Source organism: Rhinichthys klamathensis, unplaced genomic scaffold (genome assembly GCF_029890125.1).
Source record: "Rhinichthys klamathensis goyatoka isolate OS25496 unplaced genomic scaffold, OSU_Roscu_1.1 h1tg000001l_1, whole genome shotgun sequence".
Taxonomy (NCBI): Eukaryota; Metazoa; Chordata; class Actinopteri; order Cypriniformes; family Leuciscidae; genus Rhinichthys; species Rhinichthys klamathensis.
This window is the reverse complement of record NW_026606555.1, coordinates 622,240-644,827: the sequence shown is the minus strand read 5'-3', so window position 1 is coordinate 644,827 and position 22,588 is coordinate 622,240. Positions and strand designations below refer to the sequence as shown.

The 22,588-nt window shown below is 39.3% G+C and overlaps 1 protein-coding gene across 2 annotated transcripts in view; it reads left to right on the top strand.

The window, feature by feature from the left end:
• Positions 1 to 1,942: 1,942 nt before the first annotated feature.
• Positions 1,943 to 22,588, top strand: part of l3mbtl3 (L3MBTL histone methyl-lysine binding protein 3) — a 102,482-nt gene continuing 81,836 nt past the window's right edge. Inside the window, exons 1-7 of one of the 2 annotated variants that reach the window (XM_056259251.1) lie at positions 1,943 to 2,329; positions 4,235 to 4,353; positions 4,844 to 4,955; positions 7,736 to 7,886; positions 19,187 to 19,316; positions 21,464 to 21,548; positions 21,640 to 21,734. In XM_056259251.1, coding sequence (XP_056115226.1) covers positions 4,255 to 4,353; positions 4,844 to 4,955; positions 7,736 to 7,886; positions 19,187 to 19,316; positions 21,464 to 21,548; positions 21,640 to 21,734 — 672 coding nt within the window. In that variant the 5' untranslated portion in view covers positions 1,943 to 2,329; positions 4,235 to 4,254. Of the gene's footprint in view, positions 2,330 to 4,234; positions 4,354 to 4,843; positions 4,956 to 7,735; positions 7,887 to 18,293; positions 18,360 to 19,186; positions 19,317 to 21,463; positions 21,549 to 21,639; positions 21,735 to 22,588 lie in introns of those variants that run through there. The other variant, XM_056260051.1, reaches the window with a different exon arrangement.

Below are 22,588 nucleotides of genomic sequence, written 5' to 3'. Positions count from 1 at the left end.
CTGTAGCCACATTGGACCAGCGGTTTGCAGAATGCATGGATGTATGATTCAGCCGCGGCGCCATCTTCTGGTCAGACGCGCTCACAGTGCATTATGGGATTTTCTCTAACCGTTGAGAGTACATCAGTTGAACACTCTTTACTGCAGTGCATTGTGGGATTGAATGAGTGCACTTCATATGGTTTCAGACCATGGTTTCATTTCCCTATTTAAGGGTGAAGGGGGTGATTTCAGACACAGCCGCTGATTAATCGGGGTTGAAGCTGAACTCTGCAGGACACTGGCCTTTTAGGAACAGGATTGGACACCCCTGCCATAGAAGAACCAATTCTGGTTCCCCAAAGAACCTTTCAGTGATCAGTTTTGAAACAGAACTATTTTCTTAGTGTGAAGAACATTTAAAAAATCTAAAGAACCTTTTTCTACTATAAAGAACATTTTGTGGAATGGAAAGACTTCTTCATGGAACCGTCGATGCCAATAAAGAACATTGATTTTTAAGAGTGAAGGGTAAGGTTGTAAACAAAGCTGCTTATAGATGAAGAAATATTTAACGATTAGTTTTTCGGTGCTAGTAGCGATCTTCTATGATCAGAGCATCTTACAAGATTAACATAAGAACTGTAATAGAAGAATTGAATCTGTAGAGATACAGTAACAGGTCCAGCGCTGAACCTGACAGAAGATCACGTGAAGTTGCAGAGATGAATATATAGTGTGTCTGTTATTAATCCACATCTCTACCTTGAAAATCTTTGACCTTTGAACTCAATTTGCAACACACGCCTACATTTTTTATGTTAGCTTAGCATTTGACTCTACTGGAAGTCACAAAACTAAAAATAAAAACAAACTATTTACATTAGTCTATCTAGTCTAGTCTAAATGGATTACCAGACAAATAACACAAGGTCTAAACTAGAGTTTGATCAGATCAAGTGTGGATTGTACTGATAATAGCAGTTTTAACGGGAACATATTTCTTAAATCCAGCTCTGGATTACTTAGTTGGGTAACCTACTATGGCCAGTTTATTTTATCACTGTTTGTCATTTACCCCCGGTTTCACAGACAAGGCTTACGTCTAAAATGCATGTTTGAGCTTAATATATATATATAGCAGTGTCATTGTTTCTCCCAAGATGCACACAGTAGGCTAATGTTTTTTTCTAAGGCACGTTTATAAAAGCTACATAAGGTCCAAGTTTAACTAAGGCCTAATCTAAGACCTGTCTGTGAAACCCTTTAACTAAAGATATAAAGATAAAATGATAGCATTAAAAGTGTCCGCATCATTTACGTGTTGTGAGCCTGTGTTAGCGTCAGCAACATAGCGTCAGTTGATATTCATATCAACTGTTAAATCCCATCTATTTTAAGACTGGACTATAGTATATAGAATATAATTCAGTATATTTTAGTTTAGTAGTACCTTGTTGTACCTAGTGTTGTTCTGAATAGTTCAGTTAATACATTTTTCTAGTAGCCTATAGCCTATTGTTATGTAGGGCTACAGCTGATGGTGTATTTCTTAATGGTTTTGGTTAGTAGAACTCAAGTGGTCCATTATTGTGTTGTTCTAAACTAAACTATTCTATAGATTAAGTTAGTTCAGATAAAAAAGGGCTATTTGTGGTTTTGCACTGCACAGTTTAGTAACATAGTTCAATATAGTTTAAACAGTACAGAATGTTCACATAACCAGAAAACATTTACAAAACAGGACGTTTTGAATGTCCCAAAATACTGTTTTCATAACTTAATGGGAAGGTTAGCAAAACGTTCTAGTAGCCTAATATGTTTGTGAGCTGGGCTGTTGTTTAGTTTAGTAGGCTATAGGCTACAACAGTAGAGCCAGTGTTTGCTGTTCAGTTCAGTAGTCCAGCAAGTATAGCTAGTTAAATATGTTCACCTACATGACTAGAGCAATGCAGACAGGCATACTGTATAACACTGTCACATTTCACCGTCTCCTCTCAATAAAACCACACGCAACACTCCAGAGTTTGACTGTTTGTATTTACTGAGATGTTTATGCGCATTTTGGAAGGTTCGGTCGCGCGCAGGAATATATTCTTAGTAACAAACACAGAAATGGCGATGTTTTACGCCCTCGGAGCACGTCGCTGCGCATTAAAAGCCGCACAGACAGGTTTCAGACGAGGCTGGAGGGTCCGTGAACGTGCGCGATATCGTCGAGATTCGTCGGAATTGTTTCAGCGCAAAACTTTCGTTATTGTCATGATGGGCGAGTGTGAAGCGCGACGGCTGTGCGCATGCGCACTGGAGTCCGCCTGGCCAATTTCTCAGTACTCGTGGGAGAATTTGGGTAAGAAACAGACAATTTAAAACAATCGCACGCTAGGATAAACTGCTTGTGTAGCATTGTATACTGTATAATAAACCGTGTTAGACTTTCGCGGGAGGTTTAATGCGACGGAATAATAATGAAAGTTAGATATAAAGTAGAAAACGCCTGGACGTGTCATCAATAATATGAGCAGCAGGAAGAGAGAGAGAGAGAGAGAGTATGAAATAAAGAATAACGCTAATGAATGACACTCAAAATAGACGCAGTCGATAGAAAGGATCAAAGTGTGTATTTGTGGCTGTTGGCAGGAATAAAGCGTGTATTATGAGTGTGTGTAGAATAATGCAAAGCAGGAGTACATTCGCTCCTGTACATGGCAGGAACTGACCGTGCGAAACAAAACATGTCTCGATCAGCTCTGCGAGGATCTGCTCAATCATTCACTTTAAATGTCATTGATCAGCAATAATGACGCGATTCGCCAGGCCTGTGTCTTTCAATTATATAGTGAATATAATTCCTGCTCCGCCATTTTGAGAAACTGCCTTTAAAACACATTAAAGAAAAGTGTTTTAATATCTGATACTGCGCCGTCTGAAATATGTCATCACTGCTCGTCTTCGTCGATATTTGAGGAAAAATAACACCGTCGAGATGAATCATTTCACCTCATTCAGTGTAAACTATTTAATATAATAGAGCTGAAGCAAACGTGTTTAATAGAAAAAAAACCTGGTGCGTCAAAACTCATGTATTTTATTTTAATTAGTTTTTCATTTAAAAAAATAACATGTATTTTATTTCTATCATCATCATCGTCGTCTACAAATTTAATCTAAAAATCATTATAAAAAACTGTTATCTGAGTAGATCGTAGATTTTGATGTCGTATTGTACTTCACGTTAAAAAAAAGTAAAGCATCTGCACGGAGATTTTAAAAATTCGTTGAAAAAATGAACTTATGCAACCTAGTAAATACCAACTGCAGCAGCGAAAATCATTTCACGTGCAGATATACCATAATTATTTAACTCTGACTTAAGAATTTCATGCTAAACGATGTTAAAATGAATCAAAACACGCGATGCGTACATCAAATGTTGTAATATGTGACAATATTGCTAGCATTTCTTTTGATTTCATTGTTGAAAGTTTCCAGTAGCGCCGCGGCTGAGCGACCCCTGTCGGCGGTTGAGGGAACCACACACACACACACACGCTGTAGGCCTCATGCGCCACTCACACACACTCCTGCTAAACTGGCTTTAGTTAGCAGACACACTGTGTGCTCTAACACTGCCTGTGTGTGTGTTCATAGTCTGTTTATGTGTCCTTCCAGATCAGCTTGCTACTTAAGCTATAGAAACAACTGTATTGGTTTATGGTTGTTCAGGAGTGACTTTTAGGCTAAAGGTTTTGAAGAACAGATAAGAAGACTTCTTCTAATATTTTTTTTTTATGATATATATAGATTATAAATGAAAGTGAGCTTACAAATGCACTGTCTACTGTCTAAATGCACAAAAACAGTGCAATTCATTAGGTGACAGCTGTTAAACCAGTTCTGGACTAAAACAACATGGTAATTGTCTGCTGGATAACCTTTAAAATAATCACAAGTGTTGTTTGAAATGATTTTTCATTAGTATACGGATGAATCCCACAATCCCTGTAAAGAATAGGTCTGGGCTGCATTTTATCCCAAAAACTAATGGGGGGAAAAACATTTTATGCTGATTTAAAGTCTTACAATCTTACTGATCTCAAAAAGGCACATACACGCAAACAGCACGATAGCTACTAAATCAACATTTAGCTTTGGTTTCCTGGAGTAAAAACACACTTCGAGGTGAATTAGTGTGCATGTGAATGTTTTCAGTGGTGTATTGTGTAAGTGTGTGAGGTGTGGCGTGCTGTTTCAGGTTAGCCGTGTGTGTGTGTGATGGAGTCGTCGGGCCCGAGCGCAGCTCCAGAGTTTGATGTGTACGAAGCCATGGACTGGAAGGACGGAGTGGGAACTCTTCCCGGCAGCGAGCTCAAGGTGAGGGAACACACACACAACCTAAAAACTGCATTCCCAGCAAGCAATAGCCGGCATCACACCGTCTCGGTTAACTACAGACCCGATATACTCCGGCTATGAGGAACACACTTCCAGTTCTAGCCCAAATAACCTTGAATTTGGTTAAATGTCGTTTTGCCAAATAACTTGCGAGATGTTTGATATCCATCATGTAAGCAAAGTAAACAGTGATTACAAGGTTTGGGTTTCATTTCTTACTCGTTTCATTTATTTGTATCTAATTGATGACTTGTCTATTCTTGGTCTATTAGACGTCTATTTAATTTTCACTGACAGCCCAAATTTGTCCTTGTTTTAGTCTAGACGTCTGGGCTGCGTTTGGACGGCTATTAGACGTCTTTTAAATGCAAAATTGCTTGCTGAGTTAAATCCTGTGTGTGTGTGTGTTAGTTGTGTACATCCAGCAGTGTGTGAGCGTCTCTGTTGTGTGTGTGTGTGTGTGTGTCAGTTCCGGGTGAATGAGTTTGGGGTCCTGGAGGTCATAACGGACGAGATGGAGGAGGAGAGGGGCAAAAAAGCTCACGCCACCACCACATGGAGCGTCCCCACGGCACACGAGGGTAAACGCACAATAACACACTCACGTTTGGTGTTCAGTGCCCTTTCCCTAAGCCACTTTGCCCCTTGGCTGCTGTCTCAAGTTTTACACAGCAATCCCACAGGAATGAGCTACAGATTTCTGTGATTTTCACTACATTAAAGGAGTAGTTCACTTCAATATTAACATTTCCTGATAATTTACTCTCCCGCACGTCATCCAAGATTTTCATGTCTTTCTTTCTTTAATTGAAAAGAAATGAAGGTTTTTGAGGAAAACGTTCCAGGATTGTTCTCCATATAGTGACTTCAATGGGGTCCAACGGGTCGAAGGTCCAGATGTGAGTTTCAGTGCAGCTTCAAAGTCTCGACACGATCCAGCCGAGGAATAAGAGTCTGATCTAGACAAACCAGCGGACATTTTATAAAAAACAATAAACATTTATAAACTTTTTAACCAAAAATGCTCGTCTTGCACTAGATCTTGGACCCCATTAAAGTCACTATATGGGGAAAAATGTTTTCCTCAAAAACCTTAATTGAAAGAAAAGAAAGAAAGACATGAACATCTTGGATGACATGGGGGAGAGTAAATTATCAGGAAGTTTTAATTCTGAAGTGAGCTAATCCTTTAAAGTGGTAAAAATGAGTGGATGCAGTTCTCAAGTGGGCTGGAATGAATTGTGAGATTTTAATCCGCCTTAAAGAAATTGCTAAATTACACAGTAATGTGATTAAAAGAATCTGCCAGTGATTTCAGCTGATCGCGTTAGTGCAGGTGAACAGATTCAACATGTTTACTATGGTACTGTGAACTCTTGAGTTACCGTATCAATTCAATCACCTGATTCATTACATATATGAAGGGATGTTCAGTTAAAGGTCTATTTCAAGAACAAACATTAATATCTAAACAGGAACGACTATAATCGAGAAAAACAGGTATGCTTGAGCAATCTGTCCTTTTTAGGGTCGCATCTTGTGACATCACATCCTGTTTTGGTCCTTTGGTCCGTGTTGCGTTCATATTTCGGTCGAACCGCACCAGAGTTCGTTTAGAAGCGGACTGAGACCAATTTTTTTTTAACAGTTTCGGTCCGCTTGTTTGGTTCGGATGGCAGCCTTAACACTTAATCAAATGACAGAGCAATCACACCAGAGTTCACTTTAATCAAACCAAACCGGCCAAGTGTGAACACACCCTAAAAGTGCTAAATAATATATAAACTGCACTGTAAAAAGTGCTTACCTGCAATTGTTACATTAAAGAGCTGATTTAACCCATATAAACTAGTTCTGTTCGGACAAATGAATATATTTAGGTCGGTTCAGTGATGTTGAATAATATTTTTGAAAACCATTTAGATGCAAGATGTGTAAGTATGATGTTAAATTCACATAAAGAAAACTTACACAAGTATCAAAATAGTAGTTTACTGAGAGTGTACTTCATAAACCTCATACTTCATAAAGTAGTTACTCACTTACATTAGCCTAAAAAGTGAGATAAAGTTTATAAACAAACAGTATACCTTGTAACAGTAACAGTTCACTTGTAGTGTAGTTCACATAGTCGCAATAGAAAAGAAAAACTTACTTAGTTGTGTACTTAAAGTTTACTGCTGTTACACTTAAAGTACAGTTAAAAATACTTTTATAAACTAAAAAAAGTGGGCCAATTTAGTCCCAAGAAGTAATGAAAATAGTACACACAATTATACTGCTAGTATGCTGATTTTAGTGCATAAAGTAGTAAGTATATACTTACTTACTGGGAAATATATTTGAACTTGACTTAAGTTGACTTGATGTTTCTCTTTTGTAAGGCTAGTGACATTGATCGACACTGGAGCAGATGTAGAGTTATACATCAAAAACAGTCATTGTGTAGATAAAGCTTTCTAATTGTTCAGTGTTTGCTGAGATTTATTTCAGAAAATCCTTTAAGAATAACTTGTAAATAATTCTGTGTTGGTTTAAATGATCTATATGGATGAATCTCACAATACCTGTCATGCACATACAAACAAACAGCACGATAGCTACTAAATCAACATTTAGCTTTGCTTTTCTGGAGTAAAAAGTTTTTATGGACTCCTACTAGGGATGCACGATATATATCTGCCGCCATATCGGTATTGGCCGATATATGTTCATTTTTAATGTTATCGTTATCGGCCCATTAAGAAAATTTGGCCGATATATTAAAGCCGATAAATAATGTATTATTCCCTTCAGCTGAGGCACTTCAGATGTTCACTGTTCAACATGATGGTTTTAAATAGCTTGAAATATTATTGAAATCTCTTCAAAAATGGAAAATACAGTTCAGTGCAACATGTGCAGCGCAAATCTGTCATATCGGCCACATAACACTATCATGAGAACATCATTATAATCGTGCGCTTGGGACTTTGACTTGTCTTTAATGGTGAGACTTTTGTTTTTCTAATCAGGCTCTCAAAAATTATATAAAATTAGAATTTAGATTTATCGGCCAATATATTGATTATCGCCTTTCAAATATAAAGAATTATCGGTTATCGGTATCGGCCAAAATGTTCATATCGGTGCATCCCTAAGTTTGGGAATTGATTCTAGATTGATTTAACCTTGTTTTTAAAGCTATCCAAACACACCGATTCTCCGTAGACTTTCATCTGAAGAGAGCCCAGGTTTGTTTGAGACCGCATTGGTCAGTAATGTTAGGATCAGTCAGTCAGTTAGTGGAATATTGTGATGTGAATGAAGTTTAATCTCCCTGAGGATTGTAAAGTTTCTCTGTTGTCCTGATCTCCCTCAGCTCTGTCCTCGCGGCCGGTCTCACAGGAGGAGGCGTCGTGGGCCCAGCGAGGCCTGGTGTGTGTGCGCTGTAACAGGAAGGGCTCTGTGGTGGACTTCCTGTCTGATGGACTTCACTGCAGCGAGCGCTGTCTGCAGCAGGACCAGCAAGAGTAAGTCAAGCCTCACGATTACTGCGGATCAGACTCATCACTCCACGGACGATAACTATAACCATAAAATATGGTTCTTGAAATCATTATAAATATTAAAGAATAGCAGAGTCCACAGCACAACTATAACGACACAGAGGAACGATATCGCTTTAATTACTTTCAGAATGAGTGTAAATGATAAAAACACTGCTTTAAAGAGCGCAAGCATTTAAAGTGAGAGACAACAAAACTGCAGCGTGCTTATAATAAACGTCTCGGGTTACGACTGTAACCCTTGTTCCCTGAGAAGGGAACGAGACACTGCGTCGATGACGACACTTTGGGGGGAACACTTGTGAAGTATGAATGAAACTAATCCAATCCTGATTGGTGCTGCGTCATGACGTGACATGTGACGGCATACACGGAAGCTACAAAGGGACGCCGGCACACAACAGAGTTAGCTTCTGGGATGAAGCAAGCGCTCCCAGGCAGGGGGAGCCGTGGCAAAGGGACACAGTGTCCAGTTCCCTTCTCAGGGAACAAGGGTTACAGTCGTAACCCGAGACGTTCCCTTTCGAGGGAACTCGAACTGCATCGATGATGACACTTTGGGGAACGAGTACCCACTATGCCACAACGAGCCCTGCCTGTCCCAGTGTGAAGCTGTGCACAGGCACACTTAGGACGAGAGCACTAGAGTGCCTGGCGTAGAAGAAATGTCCAGGGTATAGAATCTGATTAAAGTGTGAGGGGTGGCCCATCCTGCTGCATCGCACACTTCTTGGATCGGGGCCCCTGAAAGGAGGGCTCTAGAGGACTGGTTGAATGAGCCCTCACGTCCAAAGATGAAGGCAAGCTGCGCACCTGATAGGCCATAGAGATAGCCTGAACGATCCAGTTGCTGATGGCCTGTTTGGATGCGGGAACCCCCTTCTTGGGCGACCCGAAGCACACCAGCAACTGGTCTGACTTCCGCCTTGAAGAAGACCTCTGGACATATATCTTGAGAGCTCTGACAGGGCAGAGCAAATTAAGTCTTTCTTCATCCGCCGTCACATGAGGTGGAGGATGATAAGCCTGCAGAACCGCAGGCCGTGCCACATTAGATGGCACTTCAGGCACATAGCCCGGCCTGGGTTGCAAGATAGCCTTAATATCGCCTGGAGCAAACTCCAAGCACCCGTGAGATATAGAAAGGGCCTGAAGATCTCCTACTCTCCTCAGAGAAGTAATGGCTAATAAAAAAGCTAGGGAAAGGTTCTTGGCCTCAGCCGACTCTAGAGGTTTCGAATAGGGCCTCAACCAGCCCTTCGAGAACCACCGCCAGGTCCCATGTGGGAACTCTGGTTTCCACAGGTCTCATCCTCCAAGCCCCACAGAGGAAACGTACGACCAGCTGATGTGTCCTCAGGGGCCCATTACCCAGAGGAGCGTGGAAAGCCACAATGGCAGACACGCACACCTTGAGTGTGGATGGGGTAAGACCAGCCGAGAAGTGATCTTGGAGGAACTCCAGGACTGAAGCCACCGGGCAGTTACCTGGGTCCACCTCACACTCTCCACACCAAACGGTGAAAACATTACATTTTAGGCCGGACAGTTTCCTCGTGGAGGGAGCTCTAGAGCCGAGTATGGTCTTGACTACTCCTACTGACAGATCGGCTTCTAGGTACTGTGCCCCCTCAGGGGCCAGACCCACAGTTTCTTTCCATAGATTCAAGGAACGAAAACCGGAAACGAACGAAATTTTAATATGAACAAAACCGATTTTGCAAAATCAATTTTAATCGTTCTGAACAGAAACGTTTATTTGAAATGACCATTAACCCGTTAATAACGTTATTTTATGGTTCTCTTTAATATTTTATTTTGGCAGTGACCAGAATTGAGTAGTAGCCTAGCCTACAGCATGTGACGTTGACACATCAAGAGTGAGTGAAATGGCTGAAAAAACAAGTCGTGTTGCAAAAAAAGTTATGTACAAAGAATGTTATCACTCTTATGTCAAAAACATTGGCATAAGAGGGCCACTTTCAATTGTCTAACGGTCCAGTAAAACAGGTCAATATTTTTCCAGCTGTTTATGCTTTGTAATTAATACAGGTATTTCTGTTGTGGTTTTAACAATGTTATGAAATAAATGTTCAAGTTTAATTATCATGTGTTATCTTATTTTTGAGTGAAAATTAGGGCATTTCGAGCAAAAATAATATTGGAAGAACGCTGGGTATTATTAGATTATTATTTGAAAATCACACCCCTCCCCACACGCACGCACACATGCAGGTATAGGCTACACACCAGAGCATGTGAGTGAAGCGGAGCAGTGTGACGCTTAAATATAACTTAAAAAACATACGTTTCATATTTATGTTTAAATAATATAATGTTATTTTTTAATTCATAATTTCATCAATGTTGATTATATGAAAAGGGAACTTCATGAGATGAGTAAGATAGGATCATAAGATGCCCAATATATCGGAGGACATTTGGAGTGGGTCAGACATGATTTTGACCACTTAATTAAGTTTGTTTTGTAGAAAGCCTTTCTTTAAAGTGAACTTTGTTTTGTATAAATTGTTTCTTAATTTTAATCAATGTTTCATCAACCAATTGCCTGGATTTAATAAATAAGAAGCAAATATAGCAGACAATATAATCAGGAAACGGAGGCGCCGGCGCGTGAACTGGAGCGCGTCTCATAAATGAACCGAAACTCCGTGTATACTTGCCTCACAGACTTGAGAAATATATCTATAGAAAAATCTTGATATGTCTACTTTTAAACAAAACAATTCAAAACGAAAAGAAATGGGCTGCTCTCTGCTTATGTAGGCTAATTCGTAGCCTATATGAAGTGTGTATTTCTCTATATGCGCGTTCACTAATGCGAAGACGGCAAGTCCGCATTGTCAACTTTATCTTTGCAGCCGACACTGAGAAAACACTAGTTTATTAGTAAGCAATTAAAATGTCTCATGCATAATCATTACTTTTGCCGGTTATTTGTGGCAAGCTTTATGTGTGCACTTGAGTGCAGAACATATATTACGAAAACGCTCATTATGGTTTAGTATTCTCTCCCATGTCTATATTTAAGTAATTCACTTAATATAAATAAGCGATTAGACAAATGGCTTAAATGAACTACTACTAGTCGTCTAGAAAAAAAACTTTAGTCGTGCACGGGTAGGCCTACTTATTTCACATATTGTCGAACCAGCATGTCACAGAGGGCATTCTGAGCGAGCGTAATCTCCAGAAAGACTCACTCTGCTCTGGAGGAAATATTACCACTCCGCTCACATGCTCTGGAGTGATAAAATGTGTTGTTCTTCTGTTGTCTGATATAGTTGATTGACAGCTTTTATGTGCGTTATTGGCAGCGTCACACTCTGGTTACATGAACATGGGGATTTTTTTAAAGACAATAAGCGCACAACCTATTCGATATTCTATAATAAAATCAACTAATCGAATATTCAAAAATCGTGACTCATCCCTAATTTATACATATTTGTTTAAAGTATCGGCTAAATTAAAATAACGTTATTAACCGGTATTTTTATAATCAAACCGTTTTCGGAATGGTAATGTTTAATGAGGAACGCAAAAACAGAAACTTTAAAATATCGATTCTGCTCGGAGTGAACCAATTGATTTTTTTTTTTTTAAGCCCTGTGCGTGAGGGAGAACCACAGTGGACAGTGTGTCATTTCTCGAGACTTAAACAGGTCCACTTCCTCTCGGCTGAACCTCCCGTATATTAACTCCACCACCTCGGGGTGGAGTCTACATTCCCTTGGCCTCAGCCCCTGCCTCGACAGGATGTCTGCTCCCTGATTATGGTCCCCTGGGATGTATGTGTCTCTGAGAGACAACGTCTCCCCTGGGACCACAGGAGGATCTGATACGCCAGTAAGCATAGAGGGCATGATCTCAGAACCCCCTAATGATTTAGATAGGACAGCCCTGACATATTGACTGTTCTGACAAGAACGTGGTGACCCTTGAGGTCTGGCAAGAAACTCCTCAGAGCTCGAAAGACCACCAGCATTTCCAGGCAATTTATGTGCCAGGGGGAATGATGGTCCTCCCATAGACCTCTCGTAAAGCGGCCGTCCATGACCGCGCCCCAGCCGTGAAGGAGGCGGCTTCCGGGCGACATGAAGCTCCCAGCACGGGACCTTGGGATAGGAACCAAGGTCTCTTCCTCATAGATAGGGAAGGAAGGCATCTGCGCGTAACCCTGATCATGCGGAACTTCGGCCCTCGTGTGCAGCAGGGCGAACTGAATGACGTTGGACGCTGCTGCCATGAGCCCTAACACTCTCTGAAAATGCTTTACAGTGATAGTTTGGCCTAGCTTGGCCTAGGATGTGCTCTATCCATGCAGGAGACAATTGTGCCCGCATCGTGACCGAATCCCACACCACTCCCAGGAACGTGGTTCTCTGGGCTGGTGCCAACACACTTTTTTTCGTGTTAAGTCTCAACCCCAGGCTCTGGATGTGGGCAAGGATGACATCTCAATGGCGAACTGCCATCACTTGTGACTGGGCCATAATAACCCAGTCGTCGATATAGTTCAGCACCCTGATACCCTGAAGCCTCAGCGGCACTAGAGCTGCATCCATGCATTTGGTAAATGTGCGAGGCCGAACGGAAGAACCCGATGTTGGTACACTTCGCCCCTGAAAGCGGACCTCTGGAACCTCCAGTGAGATGGAAGGATGGATATGTGGAAGAATGCGTCCTTCAGATCTATCGTGACAAACCAATCCTCAGATTTGATTTGGCTCACGATGATTGGAATAGTGAGCATCTTGAACCTGAATCTCCTCAGAGACCGATTCTAGTGCCTTAGATCTAGAATTGGACGCAACCCCCCATCCTTCTTGGGAACTATGAAGTAGCGGCTGTAAAACCCGGACTCCCTGTCCGGCGGAGGAACATGTTCTATAGCCTCCTTTGCCAACAGGGAGTTTACTTCTTGTCCCAATACCCTGCAGTCCAAACCACCCTGTTGAAATTCGGTGGGCGGAAATCGAACTGCAGCCTGTACCCCTTCTGAATTGTACGCAGGACCCAAGGAGAAATATTCGGCAGGTTTTGCCATGCTTTGAAATAGTCTACTAAAGGAACCAGCCTCTCGCGGCTGATTTCGGGTATTAATCGAGATTCGTTCTCGATCCCCTGAAGCGGCTCTCCAGCAGGGTTTTGTCGAAAACGACCGCCCTGCTATTTTCATCTCGTTTTCGATACCCTGCAGCAGAGGACCGGCAGGGGCTCCACGGAGAAGCGAGAACTTGACTCCCTGACATTTATTTAAACCGGTCTCATAATCTACACGGTGCCTCGGCAACGTGAGATACGAGTCATACGTAATACATATCAGCTTTCTTCCCTCGAGAAGAAAGTCGATATACGCGAGGCTGAAACAACCGAAAGCGCATGTCTTTTTTTTTGTTGAGATATTTCTCAATGAACACAGCCAGCATCCTCAAGAGCCGACTGTGCATGCGTAGCATCCAAACAGTATCACACACCGATCGCGTGTCACCTCCCGAAGTTTAACATGGGCAGGAAGACACAGGCTTTATGAGGACTGCGGTCATGTTCAAATACTGCTTTCTAGTTCTAAATAACAAGTGGAATTTGGCGTGTTTACTGGATCGGCAGAGTACAATTACGCGTGTGAAATCCTGGTTGGTTTTGGTGCTGTGAGGTTGTAGGAGGTGATCTGAGCGCTAAGCACCGGACAGCAGTTGTTGTGTGGTTATATGTGTGTTTGTACTGTAAAACACACTGGTTTCAAACAATTTTCCCATGATTCTCAATAGACAATGGAAAAAAAAATAACATGTAGTATACTTAAGATTCTGGCAAAATGTTAATTGCTGCTGTCTATTGACATTTTTTTTTAAATTAATTTGAACTATTTTTTTTTTATTGGGTTGAATGAATGATTCAATGACTTACTCATAAAGACTGCACTTGTTTCATTACTGGATGGTTCAGTGTTTTTGAACAAATCTCTTGAATTAATGATTCAATGACAAACACATTTTTAACAGTCGCTTGTCTTGATGTAACTGATACAATCTTTGTTTGAAGCATCAAGTTACTTTCAAAAGGTGATTTCCTCTATTTTGATCATTACCGTAGACATCAGTGTTTATGATTAGAAATAATGCTACTGTGATGTTGTTAGACTGTGTGTGTGAAGCGGTTTCATATCTCTACAGGACGACTGCTCTCTCGGGGTCAGATCTGAATGTTCGCTGTGATCGCACTTGTCTGAGCTTTAATAGACAGAGAGCCGAATCACTGTCATTTAGGAATAAGATCATGTGGGTGTTTGAATCGAGATCGCTATCATTTAACATTTAATCATGCAGCTCTAATACTGCCTAGTGTTGTCGCGATACTAGAATTTCTAACTTCGATACGATACCTTGAAAAATATCGATATTCGATACTATTTTCGATACCACGGAGAAAAAACTGCCACAATATTAAGGGGGTATTTTTTTTATTTAAAGCTAAATATAACAAGTCTAGAACATGACAATGAGGTATATTTTACATGAACAAAAATGTCCCGAGTTCTATTTGTTTATATTTTTTAATTGGACCAGAGCTAACATGATGTATTTTTATTACCTACTGTTATCAAAGATTAAAATATACTATAAAAAAAAAGCACTTAACAGTATCAAATTGGAGGATAGAGAGTCCGTAATGTATAATAATAAGATTAAACATTCAATTTTCAGTTAAAGGCATGTCATTATTGAATTCAGAGATGCCATTGTCTAGCTGTTTAGTTTAATTAATATCTGTGTAATCAAATTAATGATAATCGCTAATGAAGGAAAATTGCAGAATTAAATAATAAGTTTTGAATAAAGTTAAATAGGCACCAGTTAATTTAAATTTGACCAGTTACAATATTTACTTGTCTAAGAGTTACTCAGTCAGATTATGTTAACTTTAAGAATTAAAACGAGACAACACAGACTCTTATCAACAACAATACTAGGCCATCTTGGTTAATGTTTCAGAAAAGCTCAAATGGGAAGAGTTACAGTGTTTCCTTGAGGATTTTTTTAGCAGTGGGGGCAGGTCTGTCCAAACAACAAACACCCCTGATGCTGAGCATATGCTGCTAAATAGTAGCCTACCCCTGGAGCCTGTTCCTTAAGTCTGTTTTCACCTATACAATAATTTAAAAAAATGAGTTATGTGAGGGATTATTGATATATGTTGGGTGCCCGCAGCCCGCTCGCGTGTCCGCGCTATTCTCCGACATGCCCGCTCGCGGTGTGTAGCTCGTGTCCACGCTATTCTCCGACTCCGACATGCCCGCTCGCGGTGTGTAGCTCGTGTCCACGCTATTCTCCGACTCCGACATGCCCGCTCGCGGTGTGTAGCTCGTGTCCACGCTATTCTCCGACTCCGACATGCCCGCTCGCGGTGTGTAGCGCGTGTCCACGCTATTCTCCGACTCCGACATGCCCGCTCGCGGTGTGTTTTTTACGCGTGTCCGCGCTATTCTCCGACATGCCCGCTCGCGGTGTTCTTTATCAAAGAAAGCTGTTCGCGGGGGCGCCGCCCTCGCCATCTTTCCATTCACTTCTGCTATTTAACCAGAGCGAATGAGACGAGTGCGTCACGTGTGGTGTTTGTCAACGCGCCTTTTGAGAGAGAAGTGAAAGTGACTGCTCGGCTAGTATCGATACTTCGGGAAATTAGTATTGGTACCGTTCAGATATTTCAGTATCGATATTTATCGAAATATCGATATTTTTGACAACACTACTGCCTAATATTTAATAAAAACTAGGGATGCACGATATATCGGCCACCATATCAGTATCGGCCGATATATGTTCATTTTTTAATGTTATCGTTATCAGCTTGATAAGAAAATTTGGCCGATATATTAAAGCCGATAAATAATGCATCATTTCCTTCAGCTGAGGCACTTCAGATGTTCACTGTTCAACATGATGGGCTTAAATTGCTTGAAATATGATTGTTATCTCTTCAAAAAAGTAAAATACAGTTCAGTGCAAACATGTGCAGCGCAAATCTGTCATATCGGCCACATAACACTATCATGAGGACATCATTATAATCGTGTGCTTGGGACATGTCTTTAATGATGAGACTTTTGTTTTTGTAATCAGGCTCTCAAAATTATAAACAAAATATATATTTAGATTTATCGGCCAATATATCCGTTATCGGCTTTCAAATATAAAGAATTATCGGTTATCGTATCGGCCAAAATGTTTATATCGGTGCATCCCTAATAAAAACGATGTGAAACAATATGCAGTATTGTAAATATTTCAAACAGTAGCATGCTGAATCATAGTCACATGACCTTATTACATTTAGTTGGGTTGGAAATAAAACAGTTATTTAGTGTTTTAGTCTACTTTTGTGTAAAATCAACCTGACATTTGTCTCTCTGATCAAACAAATCAAGAAGGAAATTACAGGCAATATGGTTTCCAGAACATTTATTCATGAAAAAGGAAGGGGAAAAAGGAAGGCTTGAGTGCATTGCTTTGTTTGGACACACAAGGTTCCCACAGTCATGAGATGTCTAGAAGTGTCAGGGAAATCTAGCAACTCTAAAATTGAAGCTTCATTGGAGCGTATGAAGATTCACTGGTGTTTTAGGGTTTGAATTACACCAAACGTAAGTAACACACTGTTGTTTCCCATGAATAAAGTTAATTGTTAGTAAGAGATAATAGGTTACAATTATTCTTAGTGAGGACGTGTGGAAGAATTCATACTTGAATTAAGGAGAAATTTTGCTCAGTGATGATGTTCAGTTTTAGTGCTAGATTTACTGAAGAAATTTAGCAAAATTCATGCAGATCAGGCAATGCACAAAAATGAAATTAACAGGCAATTTAGTGCTTCTACGGCACAACACTACCACAATCCAGTGTACTTTACTGGGAGTGTACAGTATTGCTCAACATCTGCTCGTGTGATGTGTTGCATACTGATATAGAGCCACGAATGACTCAGTATTACAGTCTCGGTCGGAGAATCATCTAAAATGGATTGGATATGATACACAAATCAGTAATGTTGCACAAAAACTGCTGTATCAAGTGTTTATACATTTATATCTGTGAAAGAGTTACATTAAAAAGAAAATGTTTAATGTAAAATGTTAGCATAAAATGTCTGACACAAAAATATGTTACTAAACATAGATAATCTTCACACTTGTGGTAGGGCTGGTGCATGCAACCGTTGGCAAAAACCCTAACACGTTTATAGTGTTTTAAGAAAGAGGCCACAGGATGTTGTGTCGGGGTTTTCCGGTCTCTCACATGCTTAACCTGAACACTAACTTATTGAATGAGACAATTCTGTGTGACATAACGCCATGTGTGTAATGAAGATTAACACTATACCACAGCACTTTCACACACACTCTCTCTCTCTCTCTCTCTCTCTCTCTCTCTCTCTCTCTCTCTCTCTCTCTCTCTCTCTCTCTCTCTCTCTCTCTCTCTCTCTCTCTCTCTCTCTCTCTCTCTCTCTCAAATTCAAATGAGCTTTATTGGCATGACTTATACAGTATTGCCAAAGCATTGGTAATAATAAAATCAAATAATAATAAATAAATTAATAATGTAAACAAATGCATGAATACATTACATTTATATCATAGTGAAATATAAAAAAAAAAAAAAAAAAACACACACAGTTTTGAGTTACACACAGTTCTCTCTCTCTCTCTCTCTCTCTCTCTCTCTCTCTCTCTCTCTCTCTCTCTCTCTCTCTCTCTCTCTCTCTCTCTCTCTCTCTCTCTCTCTCTCTCTCTCTCTCTCTCTCTCAAACACAAACACACACACACACATGTCTGGTCCACTATCTTTGTAGGGACTCTCCATAGACGTAATGTTTTTTTTACTGTACAGACTGTATATCATGTCCCCTTACACTAACCCTCCTCTAAACCTGCCCATCTCACACACACACACACACACACACACACACACACACACACACACACACACACACACACACACACACACACACACACACACACACACACACACACACACACACACACACACACACACACACATGTCTGGTCCACTATCTTTGTGGGGACTCTCCATAGACGTAATGGTTTTTATACTGTACAAACTCTATATTCTCTCCCCTTACACTAACCCTCCTCTAAACCTACCCATCACACACACACACACACACACACACACAAGATGATGGTTATGAGATGGGTAATTATTGACATGAACATTATTTTCTTATATATCTACAGGACATGTCTCTGTTCAAATAGTATTTTGTCATTCAAACTAAAGTAGCTCAGTCAAGTCAAGCTTTATTTCTATAGCGCTTTTTACAATACAGAGATAACAGGAGAATAATGCAACAGAGTTTGATTCTAGAAGAAAATAGCGTCACAGTCCAGCTTAAGTAAGTCCAGTGATGGTTAATTTCGGTTGTAAAAAAGTTATTAATTTAGTTCATTTATATACACTACCGTTCAAAAGTTTGGGGTCGGTACGATTTTAAATACTTTTAAAAGAATTCTCTTCTGCTAACCATGGCTGCGCTTATTTGATTAAAAATACAACAAAAATCAGTTATAGTATTAAATATTATTCCAGTGTAAATCAGCTGTTTTCTGTGTGAATATATAGTAAAGTGTAATTTATTCCTGTGATCAAAGCTGCATTTTCAGCATCACCAGTGTCAGTGTCTTCAGTGTCAAATGATCCTTCACAAATCAGTATAATATGAGGATTTGATGCTCAAGAAACATTTATTATTATTATCAATGTTGAAACAGTTGTTGGTCTGTCAGTTGTACAGTTTTTTTTTTTTTTTTTTTAGGATTCTTTGATGAATAGGAAGTTCAAAAGAACAGCATTTGTTTGAAATAGAATCTTTTGTAACATTATAAATGTCTTTACTGTCCTTGATAAATAAAAGTATTGATTTCTTTCCTCCAAAAAATAAAAATAAAATTCTCACTGACCCCAAACTTTTGAACGGTAGTGTATATATATATATAGCAGCCGCTCTGGAGAAAACCGTGATGTCATCGTCCAGCTCAGTCCAGTTCTTATTTAATGGTGTCAATGCAGATCAATAATATAGTTGAATATTAAATTAAATGTCCCCAACTAAGCAAGCCCAGGTGAAAATGCATCTATGCATTAAAGATGCAAAAATGAATAAATAGTCTGTAGATATGGTTCCTCTGTGCGGCCGCAGTAATGTTGTGGTGTGCATCGCAGAGCGCTGAAGAGAGAGGGCTCCGGGACGAACGGAGAGGTGTCTGTGAGGAAGAGGCCGCGCCTGACGGACAGAAGCGCTGAGGACGTGGACAGCTCCATCGAGGTCCCTGAGGAGGACGACGACGACTATGTCAGTTCCCCCGCTGTTACTCTTCTGTTCACCCTCCACTCTCATATCCTTTACAGAGCTGTGGCGAGCTGTGTGGACGTTTAAACATACGATTTTAGGATTCAAATATCCAAAAACCACTAGAACAGTGTTTATGGCAGGCCATTTGAACTTTTATTCATTTCCAGGATATGAATTGTTAATATCAAAAATGTAATTCTTGATATCTGTAATTGTATTTTCACTAGTGAAATGTCACCATAGGCTGCCATTTAAAATCAATTGTTGATATCAAGAATTGATTTCTTACTATTAGAAATATAATTTTTGATATCAATAATTACATTGTTACTAGTAAAAATGCGAATTCCTGATATCAATAATTCAATTGTCACTAGTTGAAATGTCTATTCTTCACTAGTGAAAATACAATTACAGATATCAAGAATTATCATTTTAACGAGTGAAAATGTAAATGTTGATATCAAGAATTAGCATTGTTACTAGTAGAAATATTATTCCTGATATCAAAAATTATCATTTTAACGAGTGAAAATGTAAATGTTGATATCAAGAAATAGCATTGTTACTAGTAGAAATATTATTCCTGAAATCAATAATTATCATTTTAACGAGTGAAAATGTAAATTTTGATATCAAGAATTAGCATTGTTACTAGTAGAAATATTATTCCTGATATCAAAAATTATCATTTTAACGAGTGAAAATATAAATGTTGATATCAAGAAATAGCATTGTTACTAGTAGAAATATTATTCCTGAAATCAATAATTATCATTTTAACGAGTGAAAATGTAAATTTTGATATCAAGAATTAGCATTGTTACTAGTAGAAATATTATTCCTGATATCAAAAATGATCATTTTAACGAGTGAAAATGTAAATGTTGAAATCAAGAAATAGCATTGTTACTAGTAGAAATATTATTCCTGATATCAAAAATGATCATTTTAACTAGTGAAAATGTAATTGTTGATATCAACGATTCATATCCTGGAAATGAATAAAAGTTAAAACGGCTTGCCATACTATGTTATATATATTTTGTTGCCTTGTGTACTTGCATTATCCCAGATGAAATCCAGAGAAACAAGTGTCCGTGCGTCGCCTATCAATGACATCATACCCGCGTTATCCTCGATTTCTGGTTATATTTTGCAGAAACCATGGAAACACTAAAGACGCTTTAATATAATATATGTTTTATTAGACAAGGGAACAACTGTGTGGATACATTTATCATTGATCGTTGTTATATGTCTCAACACTGTTAGTCTTATTGTTTGAATCGCTAGTTTTCTTGATTTCCGCGAGTAAATGTTTCCACCGTGCCTCAGAGGAAAAGTGGCTAACATTACATAATCAGATGCGGGTCTATTTTTAGCAACATTAATGCTGCATTTTCTCCAGCATACAATGTGTTTTAAAAGTAATTGCATGCCATTCAGCAATTTTTATTTTTTTTATTTTTACCAACCTCAAGTGGCGAAAAACTACATATTGTGCCTTTAACAGTCCCTAAAATAAAAAAATTCCACTTGCAGCCTTAAAAAACTTTGATTTGCAGTATGTAAAAAAAAAAAAAAATTCTATTAAGTTATATAAGAAGTTATCATAATGTTACACATGTAAACATACCTTTTAAAACAGGCCTACCTCTACACGATATTGTGTGCAATCAGTATTAGGCCGATTTGATTCTGGTTTCACAAAAAGAACTAAACTAAATAATTTTCTTCAGAATAACCAGTATTTATTTTTCCCAGAAAAAAAAAAAAAAATCTTAACAGCTTTAAACCAAGATATATTTGCTGGTGAAGCTAAAGATAATGCATGTGACATCAGGACTTGTTTTCAGTGATCTTGAATTAAGGTTCTACCTGTCAGGATTGAATGTAAGGGAGGGACAAAAAAACTTGTAGGGGAGAAAACTAGATCCACTTTAGGGCAAAGCAGAACAGGACATTGACAACGATCCTGAAGAACGCATCCGGAATAAAGGGATGCAAACAAGGATAATTATCAGATAATAATCAATAATTCAGAGTATGGGACGTCTCTTTCACTCTCATATGCTTCTTGTATTCGCCCCTGCTGATGAGCAAGCAGATCTGACCCCAGATTCCTGTTTTGATGTGTGTAACAGGAAGAGAAAGAAAGCCGGCGACCGGCGCGCGGGGCTACGCGAGGCCGGCGGAAACGCAGAGGAGACGCAGCTCTGCTCAGATTCAGTGAGACACACACACACACACACACACACATGCACTCGCTCCTCCAGTCACATGATCTCCATGACACCTGTGGTTGTTTCCCATGATGCAGCGGTCCCGTATGGAGGCAAGAAGAAGGCGTGGTGCTGGGCCTCGTACCTGGAGCAGGAGAGAGCCATCGCTGCCCCCAGCAAACTCTTCAAAGAGGTGAGACCACACACACACACACACGACAGGAGTCAATGTTGATTTTTACTTTTATACACACTTAGATATTTTAAAAAGTGCCCACACCCAGCTAGCAAACATGTTCTGAGAATGTTTTGCTAACATTCCTGTTAAGTTATGAAAATGAATGTCCTCTGAACGTTCGAAATGTACAGTTTTTTAAATGTTTTAAAAGCTTTTTTTCCTTGGTTTTGCGAAAGTAAAGGGTACATTTTTATCATTTTGCAGACATTGTGGAAATGTTGCTTTTGAATGTTCTCTGAACGTTATGTTATGTTAATGTTAAACGAACTCCATCTAAATATTTTGGAAAAAAAAAACATTCCATGAATGATTTATAAATGTTTTTGTGCTAACATTTTGAGAACATTATTAAAGACTTTAAACAAACGTTCTCTCAATGGGTCTCATTCATGAAACATTCGTAAATATACGAGTAAATATGCGAGTGATTTGCGCGTAAAGACACCTTCCCGAAAACTCTTCTCCTGATTCACAAATACTTCGTAAACGTCGGATGTGATAGTGAAATGTGTGTGTGTGTGTGTGTTAATGAATTCCAATCAGTCGTAAATGGGACACACGTGCACGCTCATTCTCAATTACCATAAATCCCGGCCATTAAATCCGACTGACAACTATATATGGGCATCATATGATTTTATTCACATGAATGCGAATAAAAAAAAAAAATTCTCAGATGCAGAAATTGAAGTTTTATTATCAGAACTTCATTCAAAACACCACATTTATTTTCAAGCGTACATAGTGGCGTATCGGGCCCTAAAAAAAAAGGCAGCTTGGCAGCATATTACAGATGCAGTTACTGGAGT